The 27,323-nt window shown below is 33.3% G+C and overlaps 2 protein-coding genes across 4 annotated transcripts in view; both read left to right on the plus strand.

Annotated features, from left to right (window-relative positions):
• G2E3 (G2/M-phase specific E3 ubiquitin protein ligase) overlaps nt 1-16,167 on the plus strand; it is a 50,384-nt gene extending 34,217 nt beyond the window's left edge. For all 3 annotated transcript variants that reach the window (XM_010986176.3, XM_064485873.1, XM_031453529.2), the window contains 4 exons: nt 752-933; nt 4,180-4,352; nt 11,502-11,692; nt 12,573-16,167. In XM_010986176.3, the coding sequence (XP_010984478.1) occupies nt 752-933; nt 4,180-4,352; nt 11,502-11,692; nt 12,573-12,829 (803 nt within the window). In that variant the 3' untranslated portion in view covers nt 12,830-16,167. The remainder of the gene's footprint in view (nt 1-751; nt 934-4,179; nt 4,353-11,501; nt 11,693-12,572) is intronic.
• A 2,124-nt stretch (nt 16,168-18,291) lies between these two features.
• The window catches only part of SCFD1 (sec1 family domain containing 1), an 88,051-nt gene continuing 79,019 nt past the window's right edge, over nt 18,292-27,323 (plus strand). Inside the window, exons 1-3 of the mRNA XM_010986175.3 lie at nt 18,292-18,368; nt 22,980-23,050; nt 25,528-25,616. Of these exons, the coding sequence (XP_010984477.1) occupies nt 18,311-18,368; nt 22,980-23,050; nt 25,528-25,616 (218 nt within the window). The 5' untranslated portion in view covers nt 18,292-18,310. The remainder of the gene's footprint in view (nt 18,369-22,979; nt 23,051-25,527; nt 25,617-27,323) is intronic.

A 27,323-nucleotide genomic window follows, 5' to 3' on the forward strand; every position in this document is an offset into this window, starting at 1 on the left:
TTTAAAAAAATAAAGGAAAATTTATATATCTTTTTGACTTACCAAAGTAGCTGAAACCCTTTAAATGACAAATTGAAAAGTTCTGAAAGCTGTGATGGTGTAGTAAGACAGCATATATATTGAGAGCCATAAATTTGTGCCATTTTGTATATCAACAACCTTAAAATTATTCATAACCTTTGGACCATAATACCATATGTAGGAGTCTATCCTAATAGTCAAAGATATATAAATAAGAATATGTAACTAGATATTGATTATAACGTCATCAGCCAGGGTAGCTAGTAATTAGTCTTAATGCATTCAACAACTGTAGATTTGAATACTTTCAAGTGATACTTTAAAAGTTTACAATACTGTAAGTGGAAAAAAGCAGAAGTCAAACTTTTATATATTTATATACACACGAGACATAAATACACCCAAATGTGTACACTGGTTATTATGGTGGTAGGATTATAGGTGATTTTATAAAACGATCTTCTGTATTCACATTTTTTCCTATAATAGGTTGTTACTTTTTATTCAGAAAAATATTTTTCATAAAATTGTATATTTTAGTTGAAATCTGTTTTTTACATTATTATAGCTTCTATGAGTTAGGCTATTTTACATTTGTCTAATGCATAGATTTTAAGTTTTAATTTGTTATATGTTTTACCTTATTATATATGTGTTTATTACATATGGTGGTTATCATAGTAAAAAACAGTGCATTTATGTATTTGATTTTTTTTTAATCTATTTACAGCTCTGAAAGAGAATCTTTACTATGAGGCTGGCAAAATGCTTGCCATTTCTTTGGTTCATGGTGGTCCTTCACCTGGTTTCTTTTCTAAAACCTTATTTAACTGCCTTGTTTATGGACCAGAAAATACCCAACCAATTTTAGACGATGTTTCAGACTTTGATGTGGCACAGATTATAATCAGGGTAAGAAATGTACCTGTTTGTTCAGATGTAGACTATGTTCTAGGTATATTTACTATAAATGATGGATCTGCAATAGAATAATACTCTTTGTAGAGAGTAAAGGGTGTCAGTATTTTTGTTTACTAGCAATGTTAAAAACCACTTGAAAGATAAATGTAAAGGTCAGACAGCTAGAGATCAAAGTGCCCAGTTTAATGTTGATAAAGCCAATTAGATAATGTGACTTAGATCTGTGGTCAGAATGGCTTGCTAACACTCCTAAAAACTAGATGAATTTATCTGCCCTGCCAGACAATATAAGGCAGATTCCTTGTTGCATGTTAGGGAGCAGATGAAAGTACTCTTTCCTTTATGCAGGTGGATCGCAAGAGTGGAAGGTTACCAGCAGAATATTATCCTTTCTCCTACAGGGAGATACGATTGATAGGTGGAGAAAAAGCCCAAGCTGAATTTCTTCTCTATGGAAACAACTGGGGAGACTTAATGTTCATGCCTAAAAATAGTTACCATTTTTTGAGCCCTGTACTACACATGTTTAATGTACAAACTCAATTTAGTTATAATATTCTGAGATAAGTATCATTACCTATATGTTACTGATTTAGAAACTGAGACAGTGAAATCCATTCAGTCTTTCTTCTCTTAACCTCCCACCTAGGTAAGCCTACTCTAGCCATTGTCTTAATGAATAGGCAGTATAGTTTAATGGTTAAAAACAAATGCTCCAAAGTCACATTTTAATTTGAAATAACTGATATAAGCTATGTGACCTTGGGAATGTTGGTTAATCTTTTTAAGCCTCAGTTTCTAAACCACCAAGTCAGAAAGATGGAATTGTGTTACAGCAATTTTACCTATTTTGCCCAAGAGTCCTCATTCTAAAATGGTATTTAAAATAGACCTTTTGACTCTTTTATTTTTCCTTTTCTCCTCTTTACCAAAAAAATGTAATTTAGCGTCATTGTCTCTACTTCCTCTTCCCTACTCATTTCTTAACTTATAGTCAGGCTTTTGTTTCTACCACAACTCATCCAAATTAGCTGGTTCATGGCTGATGTCCAGGGATCTAAATCTCCACGGACAGAGGCCTTTCCTTCCTACTTCCTCATCTCCTCTGACTTACACAATCACCACTGTCTTTGAATTCCTCTCTGCTGTTTTAATACTCTCCTTCCTTCTACTTTTGACTACTACTGTCTTTTTCTTTTTTAGGGGTTTTTTTTTTTATTGAGGTATAGTCAGTTTGCAGTGTTGTGTCAACTACTGTCTTTTCTAATGCTGTTTCTTCTTACCAGTGAAACTTAGATAATTTTTAGTGTTGTCTTAACAGTCTTTTTTCTGTACTATTTGGAAAGCTTCTTCTCATCCATAACCTTTCTGATTCACAGACCTGTATTTTTGACCCCCTACACTTTAATATCTAGGTAAAATCTGGATCTTCTTACTACACTATACTTAATACAGAACTAATTTTTTTCCTAGAATTTTTTTTTTGCCTGATTTTCCTTTTCTTTTCAAGAGATTTCTTATTTCCAAGTTATTCTAGAGACAAGGTCATTTTTATTCTTCCATACTCCATTTATCAGTATGTGTTCAAGTCATCTGTCTCTAAGAGTGGCCTTTCCTTCTTATTTTCAGTATGCCTACTTTAGCAAACTCAGATTATGTCTAGGTTTAAACAGTTAAGATATTCTAATCTTCTTATTCAGGGTGATTCTCTCACAGGTAGTTTTAACCACACTGCTTTTTTCCTCAGAAATCCTCAATGGATTCTCATTGCCTGTTGATCAGTTTGAGCTCTTCATTAGGGCACTTAAGACTTTCAGCTCTCCTGATGGCTTTATCTCTCCAGTTTCTGTACTCCTGTCCAATGTTTCTTCATTGATTTACTTAGCAAATGCTTTGGTACCCCTTACTGTTTTATCACTGAAGATAAACTGAACCAAACAAATTCCTTGGAATTCACATTTTAGAGGAAAGGTAAGATAAACAAATATATAATATACTGTTATGTAATAAAATTTATTATAAAAATGCAACAAAATAAGAGGGAGAATATCTCTTTCAAGATAATACTAAGGGTATAGTAAGTTAGAGCTTAGGCTAAGGTTCTATAACAGAGAGACCCAAAAAGACAATGGCTCAAAAAAGAAATTAATTTTTCTCTAAAGTCTAGATTTTATAGTCAGGGTTGGCAAATTATAGCTGAAGGCCAAGTCTTGCCTGCTGCCTTTTTCAAGTTTTATTGGAACACAACCACACCTATTTGTTACGTGTCTATGACTGCTTTTACACTATAATGGTGGAGTTTAGTTGTGACAAGCGCCATATGGCCCACAAAGCATAAAATGCTATCTGGCCTCTACAGAAATGGCTCCTCCTGTTTTAGAGGTATAATTGTGATACACCAAGTCATCCAGAGTATTGGATTCCTTCCTCTCATTGTATTATCACTTAGGATATTGTTTTCATAGCTGAAGCACTCTTAAGGGAGAAGGTAGAAGTGGAGTGCAGGGAAATTTAACAAACTTTCACTCATCCCGTTGGATAGCTCTTAGTCATATAAGGCCATGTCTAGCTGCAAGGAAGGTTTGGCTATGTGCCCAGCTAAAACTGAAGGTGGTAGGTTTGGGAGGATGACACAACATATATGCAACTATCAGACAGAGTGTAAAGGTAGTTTGAACAGAGTAGAAAGGAAGAAACCTCAGAGAGCTGAGTAGAGATTTGAAATAAATGAGGGAATCATGTAAATACCTAGGAGAAGAGGTTTTTTTGAAAAAAAAAATAACAAGGAAATTTTCCATTCAAGTGGACTCTTGACTGCCTCCTATTTTTATCTCATTTTTATCTGTAACTTTGTTCAAGAGCTAACCTGTATGAAAGTGTCTGGCACATAAATAAAATCAAGTATCTTTGCTTATACTGTTCCCTGAAATACTCTTGAGTCTATCCAGGTTTTTAAGTCTCAGCTGTTCTTTCTCTTTCATGAAATCTCCACAGGTCATCTTTCTTGCCTCTCTAATGCTAGATAACTTGTCTATGTCAATTACTGCCTTTTATGTAAATAGCTTTTTCTATTAAAGTAGTGTTATATTCTGTTTCTTGAAGGCAGAAGTATACAGTATTTATTAAATTGGATTTTCATTTATTGTAGAAAAATAATTCTTGGTGTACTTTCACTTTACCCTAGTATACTGAAGGGTTGATTATAAAGTAATGTGTTATTCATTATCTTCATTACAGATAAATACTGCAACAAATGTGGCTGACTTAAACTCTTTAGTAAATGAATGTTATAACTACCTGGAGCTTATTGGATGTCTAAGACTTATAACATCAATAAGTGATAAATATATGTTGGCAAAAGACATACTTGTTTATCATGTAATTAAGAGAGTCCAAGCACCTTTTGAAAGGTAAGTTGTTTATATGTGAAAAATTCTCTCAAATTACATGTTAAAAGTGGTTGTCTCATAATGTGAGAGAGATTTGACAAAATTTAGATGTTATTTTAAAATAATACTTTGATAAGTTCAGTTCTGTATGGTATGACAAGGTGTTTTAGGCTCCTTTTGTACATTGTGGCCTAAGGATTTGTTTCTTTGAATGGGAAATGGTATTTCAAAAATCACAATCTGGGTGCTAGGGATGCTTACTTTTGCCAGATTGGTCATTGTTTCTAGGCTTTTCCAGTGGACTAAAACTAGGAGATTTAGGGAGGTTTTTGTTTTTGTTTATTTTGTTTTTTTAAGATAAAATACATCATGAGTTTATAATGATACTTCAAACTCACTAGTGTAAGATTGTTAACTTTTTCTTCTTCCCATGTTGAGAATCTCAGTTCTCAAAGACACTAGAGAATTAGAGTATGAAGTAATTACTTGATTTATTCCACATTTCATAAATAATAGTTACAGACTAACAATACCCTCATTATCATTAACATAATATTGAAAACAGGTTAAAATTTCTTTCGTATTTTTGTTTTAGGGCTATACGGTCAGAGTACTGTGTTTTAAAGTCAGTTTGGCATAGTTATTCTCTGTTATTATACTACAACTGGGTATACATTTTATTTATTTTTTAATTTTTAGTGATTTTTATTAATTTCATTTTATTTTAAAATTATGTAAAGTATTTGCATGATTCCAAAGTCAACTCCATAATGAAAGTACATTTCAGCTCTGTTGTATAAATTGTATTCAAATAAGTTTATTCACCTTTATATCCACCTTCCATCCCCTTATGAAGTAATTATTTTGGTGACTTTTATTGTTTATCCTTCCTTTTTTTTTAAAAGGACAGCAGATTGAGTATATGTGTGTATGTGTACTCATTTCTTTTATTAGATGAATAGTAACATATTATCCACCCTTTTTTCTACTCAGTTTTTACTTGACAGTATATTCTGGAGATCCCTCCATGATAGTATATAGACATGGTCCTCATTCTTTTTTAGAGCTCTACAGAATTCCAGCCCTCTTCCAAATTAAAATATGACATAAGTTTAAATGCCTGTAAATGATACAATTCCCTATATATTTTTAATACTGAAATTTAAAATAATACTGTTAGATATAACTCTTTAAAAAGTATCTTCTGACTGTAAGACTCTTCAACAGTAAAATTTTATTACAGTTAGAATTACCATTTATAGTTATGATTAATGTACAAAGTAATCCAAACATTTTGTATTTTGGTATGATTGTCTAAGAAATTATTTGAAATATATCTCTTAATGACATAGATATACACAATATTTTTCCCCAAAATAGCTCAAATATCTACAGATAATTTTTTTTGTTGTTGCTAAGTCATAATTCATTGCTGTTTGTTTATTAGTTTATTTATCTTTATAGATATGAATAGTTTAGATGTTAGGAAAGGCTTCCCTATCTATGTAAGTAGTGTTTAAATTACAACCTGTATTATAAATAAGAGTTAGGCAGATTAAGATGAACAGGGCAAGAGAATAGAAAGTGAAGACTGAAACCTCTTTTTATGTAAAAGATAAATCATGCAGCAAAAACTATGTTAAATATATCTGAGTTCATAAGAAAAGAGTCCTATAGATGTCAGAAATAAGGAAATCAGAAGCCACAGTACCCCAGATATCATATGAAATCAGAATCTTTGCACCAAAGTTGGATTTGGCATCCTACATAGACTCCAGTGTGAAGCAAAGTTATTAACAAAGTAATTTGTCTTGGGATTCAAAGTACTTAAAGATTACCAGGCAAAAGCAAACACATAACAGTGTTTAGGGAAGCTTCTGCATTCTACAGGCTGAGCCTAATGGAAATACTGAAGATACAATGCTAAAGAAGAGGAGTTACCAATAAAAGACAAACCATACAACCATTCACAACAGCAAGTATTGGGAAATAGCACATCAAGAATTTAAATAGCAGAACAAATTAAATGAGACAAAAAAGTGCTATTACAGTTACTTAAAAGAGAAAAAAACAAAACAAAACATAAAATGTGAACTGTGAAATGAATCAAATAGTGCTTCTAAGTTGCAAAATGAACACAGACTTCAGTTCTGGATGATGTGAAATAGACACACTTCTCTCTATTCCTTCTGATAAGTACAGTTAAAAACCCTAGACACTATGTGTAAAACAGACTTAAGACTTTTGAAAAGTGGAAGGATGAAGGCAGACCAGCTGGGGATCTCAGAAAGGACATAGCAGAGAGAAGATGTCTAGACAGTCTTAAATGAAGGAAAACTAAGAGCATTTGTCACCAGCAGACCTACCCTAAAAGGATAGCTATGGGAATTTTTTAAAACAGAAAAAGATTAACGTGGAATGTTGGAACATGAGGAAGGAAGAAAGGATAATGAAAAGAATAAAAGCATGTTTTCCCCTCTTGTGTTTGCTAAATTGTGTTTGATGATTGAGACAGAAATTGTAACATTCTATAATGTGGTTCACAATGGATATAAAAGAAATGTTTAGGAATTATAAACAGCATAAAGGCAAAGGGACTTAAAGGAAAGTGATGTTTTATACTTGAACTGATAAAATGTTGTCACCAGTGGACTATCATATTTTTTAAAAATCTGTACAAAGAAATACACTCAAAACACTATAAATAAAAATGGAGTCCAAAAAATATTCAAGTAACCCACAGGAAGATAAGGAAGAGGAAACAAAAATGATCATGGAAATGAAAACTTTGTGATTGTTTAAATGCTAGGCAGTTGAAGAGAAAACTAGTGATCTTCCAGAGGATCTTAGTAAGAGGATCTTCTCATAAAAGAGAAAGAAATTGAAAAGAATTGTCATGAAAGTTAGGATAAGAGCACGCATACATATATTTAACTAAAAAAGATGAAGGTAGATTGATATTATGGAAAATACTGCTTGAGAAGCTCCTCAGGTTCCCAGGACTTAATTTGCTGAAATGTAGTGTACTTTGTGATAAAACTGCATTCTGAGGAAAAAAATGTTGTAAAGGTGAGCATCAGTTATACTGAAAGCCTTTTTTTCCAGTCACATCAACGTTTAAAACAGATAGGCAAAATAATAACTTCACAGACCTGTTTACATTATCATTCAAGAGAGAGGAAGAAATAAAGACATTTTGGGACAGGTTTACTTCTTTCCTAAGGAGATTAATAAAATACATACTTAAGGAAGACGGAAACTGAACCCAGAAGGAGAAAGATACAAGCAGCAACAGTAAGGAAAGAAATGAAAAAAACCTGGTTAAGTAAAAATAAGCATTGGCTATTAACTAAATTTTGGTAGGAAATGATTAAAATAATTAAAATATTAGAGAAAGGTTAATCTGTAAGGAGAAAAGGGACATCATATTTATTATTTTAAAGGACTTGTATTACTCAGATAGTAGTAGGAAAGCATTAATTAGAGTCTTAAAACAAGTATTTATCTTATAAGAGAAAATTCTAAAATAACAGTAACAAAATATGTAACTTTCAAACCAATTTCGATGGGGTAGAAATAAAACGTTTAATTATATAGTGAACAGAAAAAGGGATTAAAAACAAGGAAGGGGAAACATGTTTGGAGAAAGCATAATATAAGGTAGAAAAATAATTAAATATAGGTAATTATAATACATGTAAATAGCTCAAATTCTTGTATTAAAGACAGGATCTTAAATTGCATTTTAAATAAATGACTTTAAAGCAAAAAAAAGGGATTGTAATAATCTTTTTTTTTAGTCTTATCCTTTAAAGACCTTAATAGTATTAAAAAGAACAAATTCTTTAGGAAGATTGAACAATCTTGAATCTATTTGTATCTAACAACATGAGTTCAAAATTTAAATTCTGTGGAGGGTTTTAAAAGGAAGCAAGGCAAGTACAACATCACAAAAACCTTGCTTTAGTGCACTCCACTAATAGATTACAGGAGAAACTAATCACAATCTTGATACAAGTATAGAAAAAAAAAGGTTTGATACATTTAAACATTTATATATTATTTTAAACTGACAATTTGAAATATCCTTACAAAAATCTTCTGTACATTCAGCAAACATTATCCTTAATGGTGAAGTATGAGAGACATTTCTCTTAGGGTTGTGACAAGCCTAGGATACATACAATTATCCCCTTCATTTCTACAATATGCTGGAAGTCCTAGCAGACCAATAGGACTAAATGAATAAGTGAATGTCATTAAGGATTGGAAGAACTAAAATTATCATTGGTAGTCTATATGCTTGACCGACAAATAATGCAAGAAATTCTTCTATAAAGCATATAGCAAGGTTACTGTATACAAGAGGTTAAGGATTCTAGCAAGGAGGTTTGCAAGTGAGAAGAAATGATAAAGAAAGAAATTGGTTAGTATTAGAGTAACTAAACACTGATTGTACAAAAAGTTAGTGTTTAATTTGGAGATTTACATCACAAAGTGGCACTAAGAGTGTTTAACTAGCATAGGAAGAGTGAGAGCTACGTGTTCTAGAGTCTGTATATTGGCCAGGAAGAGGAACTCGAGATTTCAAATTTGCCAATTAAAATTTTGAGGTTACCATCAAAAAAACAGGAATTAGTATAACTTTTTGAATAGAAGGTAAATTAAAATTTTAGAAAATAGAAAAATTGGCATGAAGGTATTTCAGTACAATTGCCCAAAACAAAGTGATGAAACTAGTTTCCTAATACAATAATAGTTTTAACTAGAGAAAATTACTCTCCAAAAGGCAAATTGCAGCAAAATACACAGTATGGCACCATTTATAGAAAATTTCAAAATAAGCAGAGCAATACTAATTATTTAGGGAGACACATAAAATCAAACAAATGAAATGCAAGCTATAGTAAAAATTTCTGAATGATTAAATAACAGTTTCAAGTGGCTTCCTTTGTAGAAGAAGAAAAGAGAAAGTTATGATTGGGTGGATTTAGTTGAGTGAATAGAATATTTTTTCTTAAAAATAATCTCAGCAAACATCAAAATATTAATATATTTTTAAAATCAAGTGACTCTGGTTTTCTGTTATTTCCTGGATTTTTATATAAGCTGGAAATACTTCACTGTAATTAAAAGTAAAATTTTAAAAGTGAACTTAAGTTTGGCTGAAATTTGCTTCAAAGGTAAGCAGACCATGAAAGTTAAAAGCAAGAAGGATAGGCAAGTGCTGTGGAGGATCTTAAAAGCCATGTTAAGGAGTTTGGACTCTATTCCATGGAGTGTGTATTGTTAGTTTCTGGGGACTGCTGTAAAAAAAAAACAAAAAAAAACTGTCAGAAACTGAGTGGCTTAAAAGAACAGAAATTTATTCTTCCATAGTTTTGGAGGCTACAAGCCCAAAGTCCTGGTGTTGGCAGGGCTTCACTCTTTCTGGGAATGGAGGAGGAGAATCCATTATTCTTTGCTTCCTTTAGCTTCTGGTGACTCCAGGGATTATTTGTCTTATGGTTGCATGATTCCAATCCCTGAATTTATATCATATGGGTTTTTCCTCTCTGAATGTGTCTTATAAAGACACTTGTTACTGAATTTAGGGCCAGCCCAGGTAATCTAAATAGAGTGATCTCAAGATCTTTAACTTAATTACGTGTGTCTGGACCCTTTTTCCAAATAAGATCACATTCACAGGTTCCAGGGAATAGGATGTAGACATATCTTTTGGGGGCCTCCATCCAACCTACCTCAGGATGAATGACAGTATTGGGGTTTATTTCTGGCACATCCCTGTGGCTACAGCATGGAAAACGAACTTGGAGACCTACACACCTGGTATAAGAGTTCCTCTCCAGGTGATATGTAATAAGATGGTAACATGTGTATGGAGAAATAGGCAGATAAAAGGGATTTCAGAAGAAGAAAATCATAGGACTTGGTAATTAGGAATGGAAGAGGGAAGAGTGAAGAATGACATTCAGATTTAGCTATACCAATAGGATGGATAACGAAGGCATTTATTATCACTTATGGTTCAGACTTTGGTAGTTAGGTGATTAGCTTTCTTTTGGACTTAATAAGTTTGGGTGCTTGGAATATATGTTTACCCAGTAGTCTGCTGGGTATATTTCTGGGCTGCAGATAATAGATGGGATAGGGTAAGAGAGAAGAGAAATTGACCTTGTTACAGATTGATGAGGGACAGACAGTAACATTTAAGGCAAAGCAAAGAAGGAAGCTTGGTAAGAGACTCAAATTCTGGCCAGAGAAATAAGGGAAAACCAGAAGACTAGTGCCATAGGTCATTCATGAACTTAGGGCAGTTATACCTGAGACAAAAGAGTGGAGGGAAAGTGAATAGGAAATTAAGAAAAGGAGACAGTTACTGTAGATAAGTCTTTCATGTAGGTTGTCTTGAAAGAAAACAGATAGGATTGAGTGAACGTTTTCCTTACTCTAAAATGGGAAAGACAGCACATTTCTGTGTTCTTGAGGAAGAGCTAATAGAAGGGAAGGTGAGTCAGTGTAGCAGGGTGCCTGAGGAGGTGGGTAGGGAATCCAAAGCTACAGCTAGGATTTAGTCAGTCTGCTACGCGCCTAAGAATGGTACCTCCATTCTTCATAGTGAGAATGTGCGTTTTTCAAATTAATCTGTTACTTGTATTTTGTTGATAATGCTTTCATATTTTGTTCATTTCCCATTGGATTGTTCTTTTAGAAAAATGATTTGTATTTTGGTTTATTAGAGAAATTATTTTTCTATCTTGTATACTAAAAATATTTTCCCTCTGTTTTGTCCTTATTAATTTCTTTTTAGCAGTACATATGTTTTAAAATTTTATGTTGCTAAAATGTATCACTCCTTTGCAATCTCTAAGAAACTTCATTTTTATACGGATTAGCTTTGAAGTGTAAAATTTTAAATGTCTACTTTTTCCTCTTAATAAAAAATTGTTAGCTTAATTTTCAAATTATTCTATAAAGCCAAACAATGTAGGCATGTAAAATACTCATTTTATATTAATATTTGCTCGTTATTAATTTGAAAGTATCATACCCCATATAGTATATCCATATTCTGTCTTTTTCCTCACATCTAAGTGTGATAGTAAATTAGCTAGAAATGTTACTCCAAGATGTGTATGAATGTTGGCTCATTATTTATCTTCTATTAAGTTTTAAACAGGGTCTGAAAACTCTTGGTGTTTTGGAGAAAATTCAGACTTACCCAGAAGCATTTTGTAGCATCTTCTGTCATAAACCTGAGAATCTTTCTGCAAAAATTCTTAGTGATCTTTTTACAGTACGCACATTATCTGACGTACAGGCCTTGGGATTTTGGAATAGTTACTTACAGGCTGTGGAGGGTATGTGGATATTTTATTTTTATTTAACTGTCTTAGAATGTTTGTTTTGGGTTATTAGTTAATTTCATTGAGTTTTGCTTTTTGATAATAAGACTTTTGTCTGCTAACTACATATTTACAAAACTTATTTCCAAACAACTTTATATGACTGAGTTGAAAGTGGTGAAGAAAGGTTACAGAGTAGTTATGATTCTCAGTTGTTTTCCTCTAGGTAATTTGAGGTGGAAGGCATTCTCTTAGAAAACTTTAAATATTTGGGTGATTGCAACAGCATAGAGTAGTCTTAAAGCTAGTCATCTACTTTGTCTTTTTTAAATTTTAAGTTAAATTGAATTATTCCTCTTCCCTTGGTCAGAGCATGATAATGATATTTATCACTGAGCATTAGCAATGTAAATTCATTCCATATAGTAGGGTGTAAAAACAATTAAGTTTCAGTTAAAAAAAATTTTAGCTAGGTGGTTTGGATGTTCTACACCATTTAGTTTTCACTCTGCATTTACTGAGCTAGTTTATCAAATAGTGATGATCTAGAAGTGATTTTAAATTGTATTACATATCATCAAAAGATGGAGTTTTAAAACCCACTGAACACCTTGGACTATATGATAATTTTAAATTAAGCAAGGCATTCAAATACACAGTGAGTAGGTCAACCAAGTGATTTTATAAATCCTACTTAGAGGTACAAATAAACGTTTATTGAATGTACTGTTTTCCTGTTAATTACTCTTGACTTAGTGATTTGGTTTGCTGAAGATCAACATGGGAGGCTCTCTCTTTTGACATTTTTAGTCTAGTTGGGGAAGAATCTACGTTGGTATCAATACATAACATGACTTTTTTCCCCCCTCTTTTTTTTTTTTGGTATACTTTCCAGATGGTAAATCTACAGTAACAATGGAAGACATTCTTATTTTTGCAACTGGTTGCAATTCCATTCCACCTGCTGGATTTAAACCCACTCCTTCAATTGAGTGCCTTCATATGGACTTTCCTGTTGGAAACAAGTGTAATAACTCTTTAGCTCTTCCAATCACCAGTACATATAAAGAATTTCAAGAAAATATGGACTTTGCCATAAAAAACACGCTAAGATTAGAAAAGGAAGAAAATTCTCACTTCATTGGACATTAAGTGTTTTGAACAAAGAGGTGTTTCTTTAAAAGCTGCTTGCTATTGATACTTTTTGTTTAAGAAGTCTGTTCATCATTACTGTTAAACAAAGTTGTCAGCTTCTTGGCCCAATAAAATTTATGATATAAGCATAAAGGAATGTTTTAGCTATTTAAGCTAAAAAGTTTTTTTGTTAAGGTATACCAGTCAGAGTTAATATTTTTCTATTTCTTAATATACATGCTTCATAAATCTCAATATAAATACTTTTAGAACATATATGTACAGACTTTCTTCAAGTATAGTAGCATGGTATATAAGAAGAAAACTTGAACTCACTGTTTTTGTAAACTAGCATTAGCTATAGGTTGCCACAGTGATTTTCCTTGTTTTATGCAATTTTCAAATTATTACTTATTTTAAAGCATTAAATAGGAAAGCTAAATGATAAATCTTGTTATATAAATCAAAGGCATATATTTTGGGGTATCTGTTTATGTATCCTTTTCTAGGATAGCACTAAATTAGCTTAAAATGTTTTTAGATGATTGATTTATATTAAAATAGACCCACGCTGCAGTTAGACTTTGCCTAATGGGAAGTATTATATAAAAAGCAGAATTGCACAAATATTCTAGAATCTATGGACATTCCGTAGTATTAAAACACTTCTGAGGTGGATAAAATATAGTTGAAGATTCTTAAGTGTCTTCTTTAAACCTTGGCTGTAATCATGGGATTTTTTCCCCCCCTGTATCTCATATGTGATATTAAATCATGTTATGTCTGATTCAGAATCATTTTAGGTATCTGAATGGAGTGATCTCTGTAGATTGACATTTGGTAGGTTTGGCTATTTGACATTTATTATCAGAATGGTTGTATGATAGTTAAGTTGGCTCCATTGCATTATACAGTTATCTTATTTGCTTTTGAAAGATATATAAACAATATAGAAATGTGTAAGAATTACAAATAGAATGAAAAACCCACTCTAATCTCACCATGCAGAATTAACTAATGTGTCCCTGTATATTCTTTTATAAACTCTCAATGTTTCCTTTCCTTTTTAATGGTCTAAAAATCAAAAAATCTCTAAAAGTAACAAATTATGTAATAACAATTTGAAGATACATAATCCCATAGTTGTATCTCCAAATTTATACTCTTGCAAAGGAAGAAATTGGAGAAGTCTAATGTCCCTAATCTATTATCAAATATAAATGGGTTTTTCACCAGAATAAGTCAAATGAGAGGTAAATTGCTTGGTTTTAAGCACATTTTTCTTGCTACACAAAGCAGATATCAGCCATTGTCATATTCTCGTCGTCCCCAAGAAGTATCCTTAAATTACTGATAATTTTAAAGACAAAAGACAGGATTGATATGATACTGGTAATATGTCTCTGAATACCAAAGGAAAAATGAAACATAATCCTAGTATAATTTTCTTTGTTACATTTACTAACAGACCCCACAAATTAAAATTTCACTTTAACTTGGAAGATTTTAAAACATTAAACAAGTCATTTCTTTGTCTTGTGTTGAATTCTGTTAAATTATCAAAAGTAATTAAAGGATCAGTAAAAAAGAGATTTAATATATAAGATAAACCTCGGCCTCACCATAATAGCTTTTCTTCCAGATGTATTGATAAATTGGGTATTTTATTTCTTAATCTAAATAGTTTTTGTAAAATTAAAAAGCCATTAAGCCAATACAAACCAAAAAACCCTAATTAAACCTTTTTTCTAGTTATTTGTTCTTTGAATTAGTTTTCCCTACAGTAGTAAGTAAAGGTGTTAAACACATAATTTGAGAGTGGAGAGGGCTGGTAGGAAAGCAGTGTGCTTCAGTGGCTACAGTTAAAAGCAGTGTTTCAAATCTTTTATTTTATGTGTAAACAGGGCCTTAGGGATAAGGTGGTGTAAATAATAACTTAGGATATTCACGTTTTAAAGTGAAGCATATATATTCATATTGCAAAATATTTTCTGGTTTTAAGAATGTTCCATTAGTATGATTTTTAGATTAATGTGTATCATCAAGGTATATCAGAGAGTCCTATAGGTTATCTTTTGCAGTGTTGCTGTGTCAAATGATTGGTATTATGTTTGTTCTTTTTCTATTCATTGTTACAGCCAATGCACAGTTCTTACTGACATTGATTTAAAAAAGGAATTATGCTATAAACCTTTATAAATATGTACATGTATTTCTTAAATATTTCAATTGTCTAAATGCTGTATATTTCAAGCATGTTTTCTGTTGCTCTATCAAGAAAAAGTACAAACTTGCCTCTTACACATCTACTATTAATGGTCTTAATGTTAGTTTTATATTCATTGTTTTTAAACAATTTTTAAACTTTTTGGTGTGGGAACTTCATCTGAAGGCATTTTATATAATTCTCTACTATTCTTGTACTTAGTCATTTTACTATCTTAGTATTTAAGATAAAGATTCTTCAAATATCAGAAACTAGCTCATGATTTTATACTTTGTAATATTTAATTTCCATATGGGTTTGAGTCAAGTAAAAAGCCTTCATTTGATTACTAACTTGAGAATTCCCTTTGGCTTTTACTTTATTCCAAACTTACTATAATTTGTTCCCCTAACTATATGGAAGCTGTTGGAACTTTTATACTCAATGCTAAATATGTAGGAAAGGAGAGTATATAATAGGTAAGTTTTCTCAGTGACTTTGCCTTTTACATTCCGTGGTTATAAGAAAATGATGAGAGCAAGATTCTATTTATAAATGTGATTCTTGTATATAGTGATTATCACGTGCTTCATTTTGTTACTTTTGCAATAAGCTATTAAACTAGGTTTTATGCTCTAAGTAATGCAATGTAAAGGATAAAAACAAATTGATGGATTACTTGAAATGTGTATTACCTATAGTTTAGAAAAATTTGGATTGCTTTGAAGAAACCCAATTTTCAGGTTCTCATTTTGACTGTTATCTTTTCAAATTGCCGTATTCCAATGTCTACTGTATGCCAGGTATTAAGTGATAGTCTTTGTCAGCCTAGTTCCCCTTTTTTTAAAAGACCTCAGAAATAACCAAAAAACATGACACTTACAATGAAGTTTTCTAAATAAAGATGCTACTAAATGTGAAGTGCTTACATAAACTAAATTAAGTAACTTGTTAGGATTTAACAAGGTTACGATTCTGATAATTCTAAGTAGTTAAAAGATTCTTTCCTCTCCACATCTGAGAGATCCTGCAAGCAATTGGTGGCCAACAACTTCTCTTGAATGAGCTGTTCTGAGGTATTCTGTGTTAAAACTATCTACCCCCTAATGTAAAATAATAGTTTGCTGGAATAAATTATTTAAACCAAAAATCTGGTTAAGTAGAATCAGTTAAAAGGTTATACATTAAACTAGGTTAACTAACACTCTGACAGCCATAGTTTATTTTGATTCTTCCTTATTCTAATATGTAACAAATACCCTATAGCAAGTTTCAGCCTTACAGGGACTATTTGTTTACAGCCACTGTTCTTCTGTGGGGTATATTTGTCTGTACATTTGCCCACACTTTGTGCACTCCTTGGTCAGGACAGGTTTTACCATTTCATACATATATACTACACATAAATGTTAAACCTGTCTTTCTTAGCATTTTATATCATTATGACTCACATAGTTTTAGGAAGTCTGTGATGGAGTCGAAATGGTTAGCTAATAGATTTGCATTTGAGAGTGGAAGTACCCAAATTAACAAGATTGGGCTCTAAGATGTTGAAAGTGGGAAAGCCTGTTTATTTTATTTCCATGAAGACAAAAAATGAAGTAGAACTTTCCAATAGGACAGGAACTGTCATTTTTGTTAAATTATAACATCTAGATCATTGATGATTCCTTCAAAATATTAGTGATAACAATGAATAAAACAGTAAATATTACAGTTAGTTTCTTAGTGACTAGAATGATAATTATAAAAATAATGCCTATCTTAAAAGAATGTAGGTTCGTAATCCTAGTAACCTCTTCTCTCTCTTTACATGAGTTTGATTTTTTTTTTTTTTTTTTTTTTTTGGATTCCATCATATGATGCAGTAAAAAGCTTTCAGCTGTAAGATGAGTAAGGGCTGAGGGTCTAATATATAACATGGTGACTACAGGTGATAACTTTTGTGTAGTTGAAATTTGCTAAAAGTATAGAACTCAGAAGTTTTCACCAAAAAATAAGTATGTGAGGTGATGATGTGGTAATTAACTAGTTGGGGGCAGTCCTTTCACAACATATACATAAAATCATCATAATGTACATTTCAAGTATCTTCCCAATTTTGTCAGTTATACCTCAATAAAGCTGACAAAGTTTAGACAAGGAGAAAATGTAGGTTTGGTTTGGGGTGTTTCATGATGACATTAAGAATAAGATCACTTATGTTTCAAAAAAATTTTGTAAAATAGAGCAGTGTTACATAATTTTGCTTTTTATGTAATTGTTAGGATAACGTCATAAATTTGAAAAGCTAAGTTTTCAAACCAATTTTGAGGCACAGTATAATTTCAGAATTTGATACAGCGTCAGAATTAACATTAAATAGCTAATACAGTATCAGTGAATTCTGTTGAACATATGGGAAATGGGTTGTGTATTCATTTTTGACATCCAATAAATATCTGTGGATTAAATTAGAAGTCATCAATATCGGATATATTTTTGTCATCACGTGGCTTCAAGTGTACGTTAAGACATTTGCATTATCCACTTATCCCCTATCCCACAAATAATGCTTGTAATTTTGCAGTTACTACAAGGGGGAAAATACCAGTTTGCCATTTTCCACCTTCCTGGCTCCGGTATCCATGTAGGCAAAACAACACCGTAAAGCCGGACCATTTTGCCTGAGATGAGACTGAGAAATCTTCCAGGTTAAAGTATCGCTCCAGAACCACCTGTTTCCCAGGAAAAAAAGAACAAAGGGGAGACCTGACTTGCTGCGCTGGGAAAGCAGAAGAGGGAGCAAGCATTTACGCGTCGTTTTTGTTTCAGGAGCTTCGTTTACTTTAGTCCTGTGATCTTTAAGCCCCTAGAGTATTAACACCACTTACGTCATCTTCAGACAACCAAACTAACAGTTCAGATCATTAGGTTCTTAGCACTACACCACGTTCCTTGCCCTAAGAGCTCAATTTAAGCGCTACGTTTTGGAAAGCTGTGGCTTGATTAGATAGGATAAAAATTCCTACTATTCCGCCAAACAATAGTGACCACGAAGACACTTTTTTCTTGGATCTGTAGTAGAAACCTTAGCAGCAGACAGTAACTGCCCCAAACCTGTCATAAATGCTTAACACTACTAGGTTTTATTCCCTCATTGGGTCTACAAGTTTCGCGTAGAAAGGTTAAGGAGGGTCACCCTGGAGAAGGCGGGGTCCGGCCTCCTACGGCCCCGCCCCTCCGATCTTTGCTTCCGGGGCGGTCGGGGCCGCCACGTCATCGTCGGGCTCTGCTCGCCAGCCGGGCAGTGGATGGTGGGAGTCAAGATGGCGGCGGCCGCAGCAGCTAGCATTCGAGAGAGACAAACAGGTACTGATCTTTCCCTTCTCCCTGCGGTTTTGTGCTTGCCCTGAGGACATCTGCTTGTCGCCCTCACTCGGTCGCGGTGCGTGCAGCTCGGAGACGGACCTCCAGCAGTTTAACCCGGTTCTCAGAGCATCGAGAGCCCGTCCCCTTTTGAGTTTTTAGGGTAGAGATGCCATTAGCTTGAGAACTCGGCCCGTAAGATGTGGTGCCGAAGGGTCTTCAGGGGTGAGCGAGAACGGGTGCTACGGTCCCGTTCTTGTCTCTTTCCTACTGGTCCTCAAAAGGCCATTACTACAAGATTGGCATTCTTCCCCATGTTGCCACCTCTCAGGTTTTCAGGTTTCTTTCTGTGCGTGGTTCAGTTCTCTCCCAGTTTTAATATTGAGAGTTTCATCTTCTGGCACTTCCACTACAATTACAAAATACAGGTATTTTTTAAAGAGTAGGTTACCTTCTGCCATTTCTCTCCTTGTGACAGATCTTTGGGGGTACCTAAAGAGAAGATGCCTGGTGATGAAGATTTCATTTTCAGCATGCTGGTGTGGAATATAAGAATGGCCAAACAAATTAACAGCTTTTAATTATTTGGCAAATCAGTGTTTTAAAACTATGGATTATTACTTTCAGGTTTAATAGAACATGGTTATGTAGCTTCCATTTATACCGTGAAATATTTTTCCATCTCAGGTCATTTTATTTGGCGTTTTTTGGAAACTTGTGATGACAATGTGATTAATACCTGTTAGCTACAAATAATGGTTTACACCTGTTAGCTAATTGTCTTGAAAGTTGGCAAGCTATTAATTCTGAGGAGCTAATAGAAACAAGACATCTAGAATATGCATATTTGGAAATTCTGTCTCTTGTAATTTTGTTCTTTTGCATATAAATCTGAATCAGAAAATAATTGATTACAATTAATATGATCTACATAAAGGATTTTGGCTGTGCTTGATTCATTCCTTTGGAATTCAAAGGAAAAGTTAATGAGAGACTTCAGTCGAGTAAAGACACAGTGCATAATGAGTTGTATTCAGCTTTTCCCCAATCAATAATTCAGTGTAGGCTATCAGATAAAGTCAGGATAACTTAAATATATGAAAGTCCAAATAAAATTTGGGGAATACCTGCCATTCATTTTATCTGTGTAAGCAAATAGAAGCACCACGTATCTTTGCAGTATGATTCTGACAGCTTAATGAATCTCAAGGAATTAGGTCATAATACAGATTAAAGAAAATAACATGTCAAGGAAGGCTCTGTACCAATACAGAGGAGCTTTTTGAAAAAATGAAATTTATATGATGTAACTTTTATATGAAGAAACTGTAGAATATTAAAGCTAATAGTTTAATTTTGATTTCTGCACAAACTTCATTATAGCAAGATTTCACATCATTACTGCAGTGGTTATGCCAGATTAATCATTTATCAAATTAGTACTCTAGTTGAATTCTGTCTTATGTTGGGAGAAGAGTAAACCACCTTTGTATGTGCCATAGTAGCAGAAGTAGACATTTCCCTGATGCCTATTGAGAATGTTTTGGGAAATAAATCAGTTGGTTCGTAAATATTCTAGGTACAAGATACTGTGATACAGAGAAGTTTGCAATCTATTTGGGTAGATAACAGCTGATACGTATTGAGCATTTAGTGTTGCCGTAGAGTGTTTTAAGTGACTTTTATATGTGTTGTTACCTCCATTTCGCAAAATAGGTAACTAAGGTATAGAGAGGTTAACTAGCATGCCTGTTTTTGTCTTTGCTTGCCTGAACAGTCTTTACTCATCTTTTAAAGGTTACCTCAAAAATCATCTCTTCGGTGATGATTTCCTGAATCATTCTTCTCTCTAGACTGAACTTTGGTTCAATAGGCAGAATCCTGTGTTACTATTGACCTTCATACTTGCCTCTCCATTGCAGGTTGTTGGCCAGTTCCCCCACTTCTCAACATTGGAGAGCCCCAAAACAACTACTTTCTCTCTTACGGGGATCTTCATGTAGCCTCTTGGCTTTAGATACTTTCTATATGCTGATGATCGCCATGTTTGTATCTGTAGCCTGGACCTCTCCTCATCTCAGCCTTCCCATATCAGTTAATAGCAACTCCATCCTTGCAGTTGCTCAGGTCAGAAACCGTGAAATTTCCTTGACTTCTGTCTTTTATGTCCCAAATCAGATCTGTCAGTAAATCTTGCCAGCTCTACTCTGAAAAATATATCCAGGATCTGACAATTATCATTGCTAACACCCAGGTGCAAGCTATCATGAGTTTCTGCAGTAACCTCCTATTTGATCTCCTTGCCTTTGTTTCCTGTTCTCTTTCCTTTTTCTTCGCACAGTACGCAAAGTGACCGTGTCACATATTTGCTCAAAACCCTCTGGCAGCTTCCTGTTTCAATCATGGTAAAAACCAAAGTGATCTCACAGTGGTCTACAAGGTACTTTATGATTTGCTTCCTACTTAACTTTCTGACCTCATTCTCTATTACTCTCCCCTTGAACACACCAGAATTCTTCAACATCAGAGCCTTTTTATTTCCTCTTTCTGAAATATTCTTTGCAAGATATTTGCATGGCTCACTCCCTAACCTCCTTTAAGTCTTTAATGTTACCTTCTTAGGAGAGCTTTCCTGACTATTGTGTTTAAAATTACACCACAACTCCCTCTTCCCCATTCTCTCTGTGTTTTTCCGCCACAGCGCTTAGCATGATCTCACATCCCTGTTTTACTTATTTTGTTGTCTTTCTCCCTCAACTAGAATGAAAGCTGCTTGAGGATAGGTAATTTTATTCTGTCTATTTTGTTTAGTGCCAACAGCGAGAGCAGTGTCTGGCAGTGTTTGTTGAGTGAATAATAAATATAGGTGAATATATAATGAGCAAAGAAAACATTCCAGGTAAGGGTGAAACAGCATTAGCCAGGTCAAGGACTGTGGATAGTATGTTTATTTATTTCAGTTAAAAGTAGCGATTTAAGCAGTGATTAAAAAAGTAAAATCACATTCTTATATATTCTTGAACATAAGCCATGTACTTTGTTAACAAACCCAGTGTGTCAGAATTCCCGTTCATAAGTTAGCCCAGGCTCAGAATGAGGGAGATCACCTAGATGTTGCTGAGAACGTAATTGTGGGAATTATTTGCTGATACTGGCCTCTTTCAGTTAGTGAAGGCCTAGCTCTAGAGAATACTGTACACCTGGGGCTTATATGTAGCCCAAGCTCTGCTGCTTCCTAGTTCTCCTCTGTCAAGAGTGCAAACAGCTGTTCCTAGAAACAAAATTTCCTCTCCTTTGGGCTATGAGTGTCAGCGTGGTGGTGTCTGTGGTGGGAGGAAGAGCTTTGCTAAAGCACAGCAGGAGAGTTAATTCTGGAGACCCTCTATGCCTCCTGTGTTATTTCAGTTTTAATTACCAAAGTTTTTTTTTGTTAATATTTTTGTTATATCATAACACCTGTGAGTAAAGTAGGTGTAAATTACTGGCAATGTGTATTACTGGCTGGACATTAGGTACTAACATTTTACCAAGAAATCATCTTTGTATTGTATAAATATACAAATATGTCATTGAAGTGTAATCTCTTATTATTTTACCCACCGCAAGAAACAAGCATTTAATAGAAGTTTTTCAAGTGAATGAATGACTATGCTATAAATTGATACCCAGGTGATTTGAATTTTACAAAGTTCTCTGGTAGGAGTTTAGCTTGCAGATTATTCTGTTTTACTTAATAAAACCTAATCTAGTTGCCTTTAAAAATCAACCAAGTACGTTTTAAGGTTGCCAATCTTTTAAAAATTAAATCGGCTAATTCCGTCCCTTGAATATTTGGCCATCTCACTTTCACATAAAAGTATGAGATTTTTATTTTCCTTAGAAATACTTCTGAGTCTGCTGTAACATGTAAATAGATGAGCAATGAAAACCACAAAATACTGTAACATATAGAGCATAACTACTGTGATTATGGAATTGTATATTTTTTTAGCAGGAGTTATCATTTATCCACCTTACCTATAAGGAAGTCTCACTTTTTCCATGGGGCATATAATATTAAGCATTATACTTCATAGTGAATCTGATAGGATAAGTCAGTCCTAGAATGCATGCCAGGATAACTGAAAAATAGATGTGCTGTATTAAGTTTTTGTATATGAACCAATTAAATATATCATAGACGATACTTGTTTTTAGAAAGCCTGAACTTAATCTATGCTTTCAGCCACACAGATAATAGACAACAGCAGCAGTTATCTATTGAGGCCACTGCAAGTTCATGATTGGCAAAATTTCTTTTTTCATGTATATAAAATGTAGTTTGGTATCATCAGGATTTATAGAAAATTGGCTTCTTCCTGAACATTTTTCATATTTTCATCTGGAGACAGATGCTAATAGTAAGTTAGAAAGTCTCTCAAACACATGCCCATTAGCTGTTAATGAAATAGTCTTACAATGTCTGACCCTGCTTTTACATACCCAGTTATTTGATTAATCACTTTTACTAGAGTGACTTACTCATTTTGTTTTGAGGTAGTAAGTAATAAATATGGCAGGGGGTGAGGGAATGAAATCCTAAAAACCTTGTAATAAGGCTGTTTTCATTTTCAGTGGCTTTGAAGCGTATGTTGAATTTTAATGTGCCTCATGTTAAAAACAGCACTGGAGAACCAGTATGGAAGGTAAGAAAGTTTATTAATGGGGACTTTTCTTTTTCTAAGCCCTTATTGGTGGTGATTGGAGGGAATTTCTTGCTAATATTAAACAGTAACACATTTTAGTTGTACTGTATGAATGTTTCACTTTTATTTAACATGGCTTTTTAACATGAATCTTTTTTTAATTGAAGTATAGTTGATTTACAAAATTGTTAGTTTCACAAATACAGTAATGTGATTCAGTTGTATATGTATTTTTTTCAGATTATTTTCCATTATAGGTTATTATGAGATATTGAATATCCCAATATTACACAGTAAATCCTTGTTGCATATCTGTTTTATGTATAGTAGTTTGTATCTGTTAATCCCATCCTCCTAGTTTGTACTCCCCTTCCCATTAAGTAACCATAAGTTTGTTTTCTATGCCTGTGAGTCTTTTTCTGTTTTGTATATAGATTCATTTATATTATTTTTTAGAGTCCACATATAAGTGATATCATATAATGTTTGTCTTTCTCTGTCTGACTGACTTCACTTAGTATGATATTATCTAGGTTCATCCATATTTCTGTAAGTAACAATATTTCACTCTTTTTTGTGGCTGAGTAATAGGCCATTTATATATATATATATATATGCATGCCATGTCTTCTTAAACCAGTCTTCTGTTGATGGACACTTAGGCTGTTTCCACGTCTTGGCTATTGTAAATAGTGCTGCTGTGAGCATATCTTTTCGAATTAGGATGCACATACCTTTTCAAATTAGAATTTTCAGCTTTTCTGGATATGTGCCCAGGAATGGAATTGCTGGATCATATGGTAAGTCTATTTTTAGTTTTTCAAGGAATCTCCATACTGTTTTCCATAGTGGCTGCCCCAATTTACATTCCCACCAACAGTGTAGGAGTGTTCCTTTTCTCCACACCCTCTCCAGCATTTATCATTGTGGACTTTTGAATGATGGCCATTCTGACTGGTGTGAGGTGATACCTCATTGTAGTTTTGATTTGCAGTTCTCTGATAATTAGTGATACTGAGAATCCTTTCATGTGCCTATTGGCCATTTGTATGTCTTCATTAGAGAAATGTCTGTTTAGGTCTTCTGCTTGTTTTTTGATTGAGTTGTTTGTTTTTTTGTTATTGAGTTGTATGAGCTGTTTGTATATTCTGGAGGTTAAGCCCCTTTGTCAGCACATCACTTGCAGATATTTTCTTCCAGTCTGTGGGTTGCCTTTTCATTTTGCTTATGGTTTCCTTTGCTATGCAAAAGCTTATAAGCTTGATTAGATCCCATTTTAGTTTTTTTTGCTTTTATTTGTATTGCTTTGGTGGACTGATCTATAAAAACATTTCTACAATTTATGTTAGAGAATGTTTTGCCTATGTTGTCTTCTAAGAGATTTATGATGTCCTATCTTATGTTTAAGTCTTTAAACCATTTTGAGTTTATTTTTGTGTATAGTGTGAGGGAGTGTTCTAATTTCATTGATCTATATGTGGCTGTCCAGCTTTCCCAACACCACTTGCCAAAGAGACTGTCTTTTATCCATTAAACATTCTTGCCTCCTTTGTTGAAGATTAATTGACCATAGGTGTGTGGGTTTATTTCTGGGCTCTCTATTCTATTCCACTGACCCATATGTCTAAGAAGACGACTTCTAAAGGATGCAGCATCCAACCTTTTGTAACTAGAGCAGGAAGATTTGTAGCTTTTCTAAAGGAAATGCTGGCATTCAAGAAAACTGTGTTTTTATGTAACAGCATGTTTTATCCTCTCATTAGCAATTTCTTACTCCATAAAGAATTATTGACGCAGTTGTGAAAAACACCTGTTAGTTGAAGTGTCTATTTTATTTGCCTTAACTCTAAAACTAATTTTGAGTTAGAAGATCCAGTTGGAATTCTTACTTCTCATCAAAGTTGTCCATTTTAATACTTTTAGAATGTGAAGAAATGCACATGACAGAACAAGGATAGCAGGTCTTTTTTAGGGACTTAATTTTTAAAATGAGTATCTTACTAACCTGAGATGCTTAAGTTACTAAATTTTCTTTACAGTCTTGGAACTTGTTAAGCATTAGTTTTGAGAGTGACTAATTTTTACTTCTCTCTTTTTAGAAAGGATATGTATGAACTGGGTAGGGGAGTGTATGTGACTTTGCTGTATGTTCAAAGTCGTTTATTACAGCTTAAGATGAAGATTCTCTAGTCTCAAGTATGTTATTTAACCTAGTAAAAGTATTTTGTAAGAAGCTTATATAATTATCTTAGCCTAAGTAATAATGCTTTTAAGAGTAATGCTTTTAAGAAGGATTACTAAATGAATGGACATTTTGGTAAATAATTATGGAAAATATTAGATAAAAGTAAGTATAAGAATTTAGTATATTAAAATAAAATGTACTTCAACATTATCTTAATATTGGATTCTGTACTGGCTGTTCACTGTTCTTAATAATGATATTTAAGAAACACATAATTTTTTTTTTTACGTAGGTGCTCATTTATGACAGATTTGGCCAAGATATCATCTCTCCTCTTCTGTCTGTGAAGGAGCTAAGAGACATGGGAATCACTCTGCATCTGTGAGTTTTAATGTATTTCCAGTAATGGCTTTTGTTTTCAAATACATTGTTAAAATTTTATTTCGCCCCTCTGAAATCAAATTAAGGGATTTTTATAAAGAAAATAGTATTAGGCTATATATTACTTGTATATGTAGAACAACATTTTTTCCCTTATCTTCTTATATTCAACCTTTACTTCTGAAGTTAAAAATAATCCTCAGTCTGAGGCTTTAAAATTACAGAATTTAAATTTTCTCCCTTGTGTCTTTTCCTACAGACCAGTTTACCCTCTTATGTAAAGGAAAATAACTGGTTGTCTCAAGGTTTCTTTCTGCTCTGAAAAATTTTTATTCCCTTAATTCAGATTTACTTTTTAAAAAGGAGAATATCTAAATTAGTTTATAATTAATATCAAAAATTTAAGTAACTGAAGTAATGACTGTTAATCACCATAGGAGGCTATCTATGTTGTCTTCTTAACTGCTATATTTATTTGATTATACTGCGTATATGTCTGATGTATAAAACAAATTGCATTACTTTGTAGACTTGGCCTAATAGAACATTTGGAGAGGGTCTATATTTAGGAACAGATGCCAATACTTTTATGTACTGAAAGAGTCCAGTTTTATGGTGTTCTAACCTATTTGCATTTTGTTCTTTTTATGATGTTATAACCAATTTTTATTCTGTAATATTATAACATACTGAATTATAATGTGCTCTTTTATTGGGAATGTGGTTTTAGATTTCCAGTGAGTAACATACCAGAATCTGGTTAAATTCTTCAATTTTATATTGAATATTGGTTTTAAATTAGTAGAATATTGCATTACTTCTGTTTTTCTGCATGTTGTAAATAATAGTATGTTTTAAAATTGATAGCACCTTAGGTTTGATGAAATATGGCATTCAACATGTTTTTCCTTTCATTTTTATGTCAGTCTTGAAACACAAATTTGTTGTTGGTGACATGTTAATTAATGCTTATGATCTAAACTGAAGTTAAGCTTGATGCCATCCTTCAAAATAATGGTTTATTATAAGCATTGGTTACTGTTGCTACCTTACCGATTAACTCCTTTATTTTGTTTTACTAATGAAAAGACTAAAGTTTATAGAGTTTAAGAGATTGTCCCACAATTATACAGGTAATTAAGAGCATAGTTGTGGCCAGATTGCTTGACCACTAATTCTGGGCTGTTTGTCTTCTGAACCATAGTGGCTCAGTAACAGTGACTAACAAAAGTGAGGCCTAACTCATTACTTCCTTAAGGAGCGACACGATAGTCTGCCAGATTAAGAGTTGTGTGTTCTCTCTGCCCGCCTGTTGCTGTTGCCACCAGAGCGTGAAAAGATTACATGGCTACTCTGGTAAATTCCTGCACACCCTACCTCTGAATATTCTTCCCTGTTTGCTAGAGAATACTTCATCAATATATATTGTGCAGGCTGGTTTAGGCTGATTTGTATGAAATGGTGGTTGTAGCCCTTTAGGTAGTTGGACAGCCAGGGCAAGAAAACAATAGCCAATGACTGCCATCACATTATAATCTTTCTGGTGTCAGTTAGCAGCAGCCAAACAGATGGAAAGAAGTTATTAAATGCAGACTCACTGGAAGTATGTGCCTCTTTCTCTCTCTTTTTTATAGAAGGATGATTGAAATATTGTATATATAGGAGGTTGAATATAGAAGGTTGTATACAGAATATTGCTTATAGGAG

Source organism: Camelus dromedarius, chromosome 5 (genome assembly GCF_036321535.1).
Source record: "Camelus dromedarius isolate mCamDro1 chromosome 5, mCamDro1.pat, whole genome shotgun sequence".
NCBI classification, from domain to species: Eukaryota; Metazoa; Chordata; class Mammalia; order Artiodactyla; family Camelidae; genus Camelus; species Camelus dromedarius.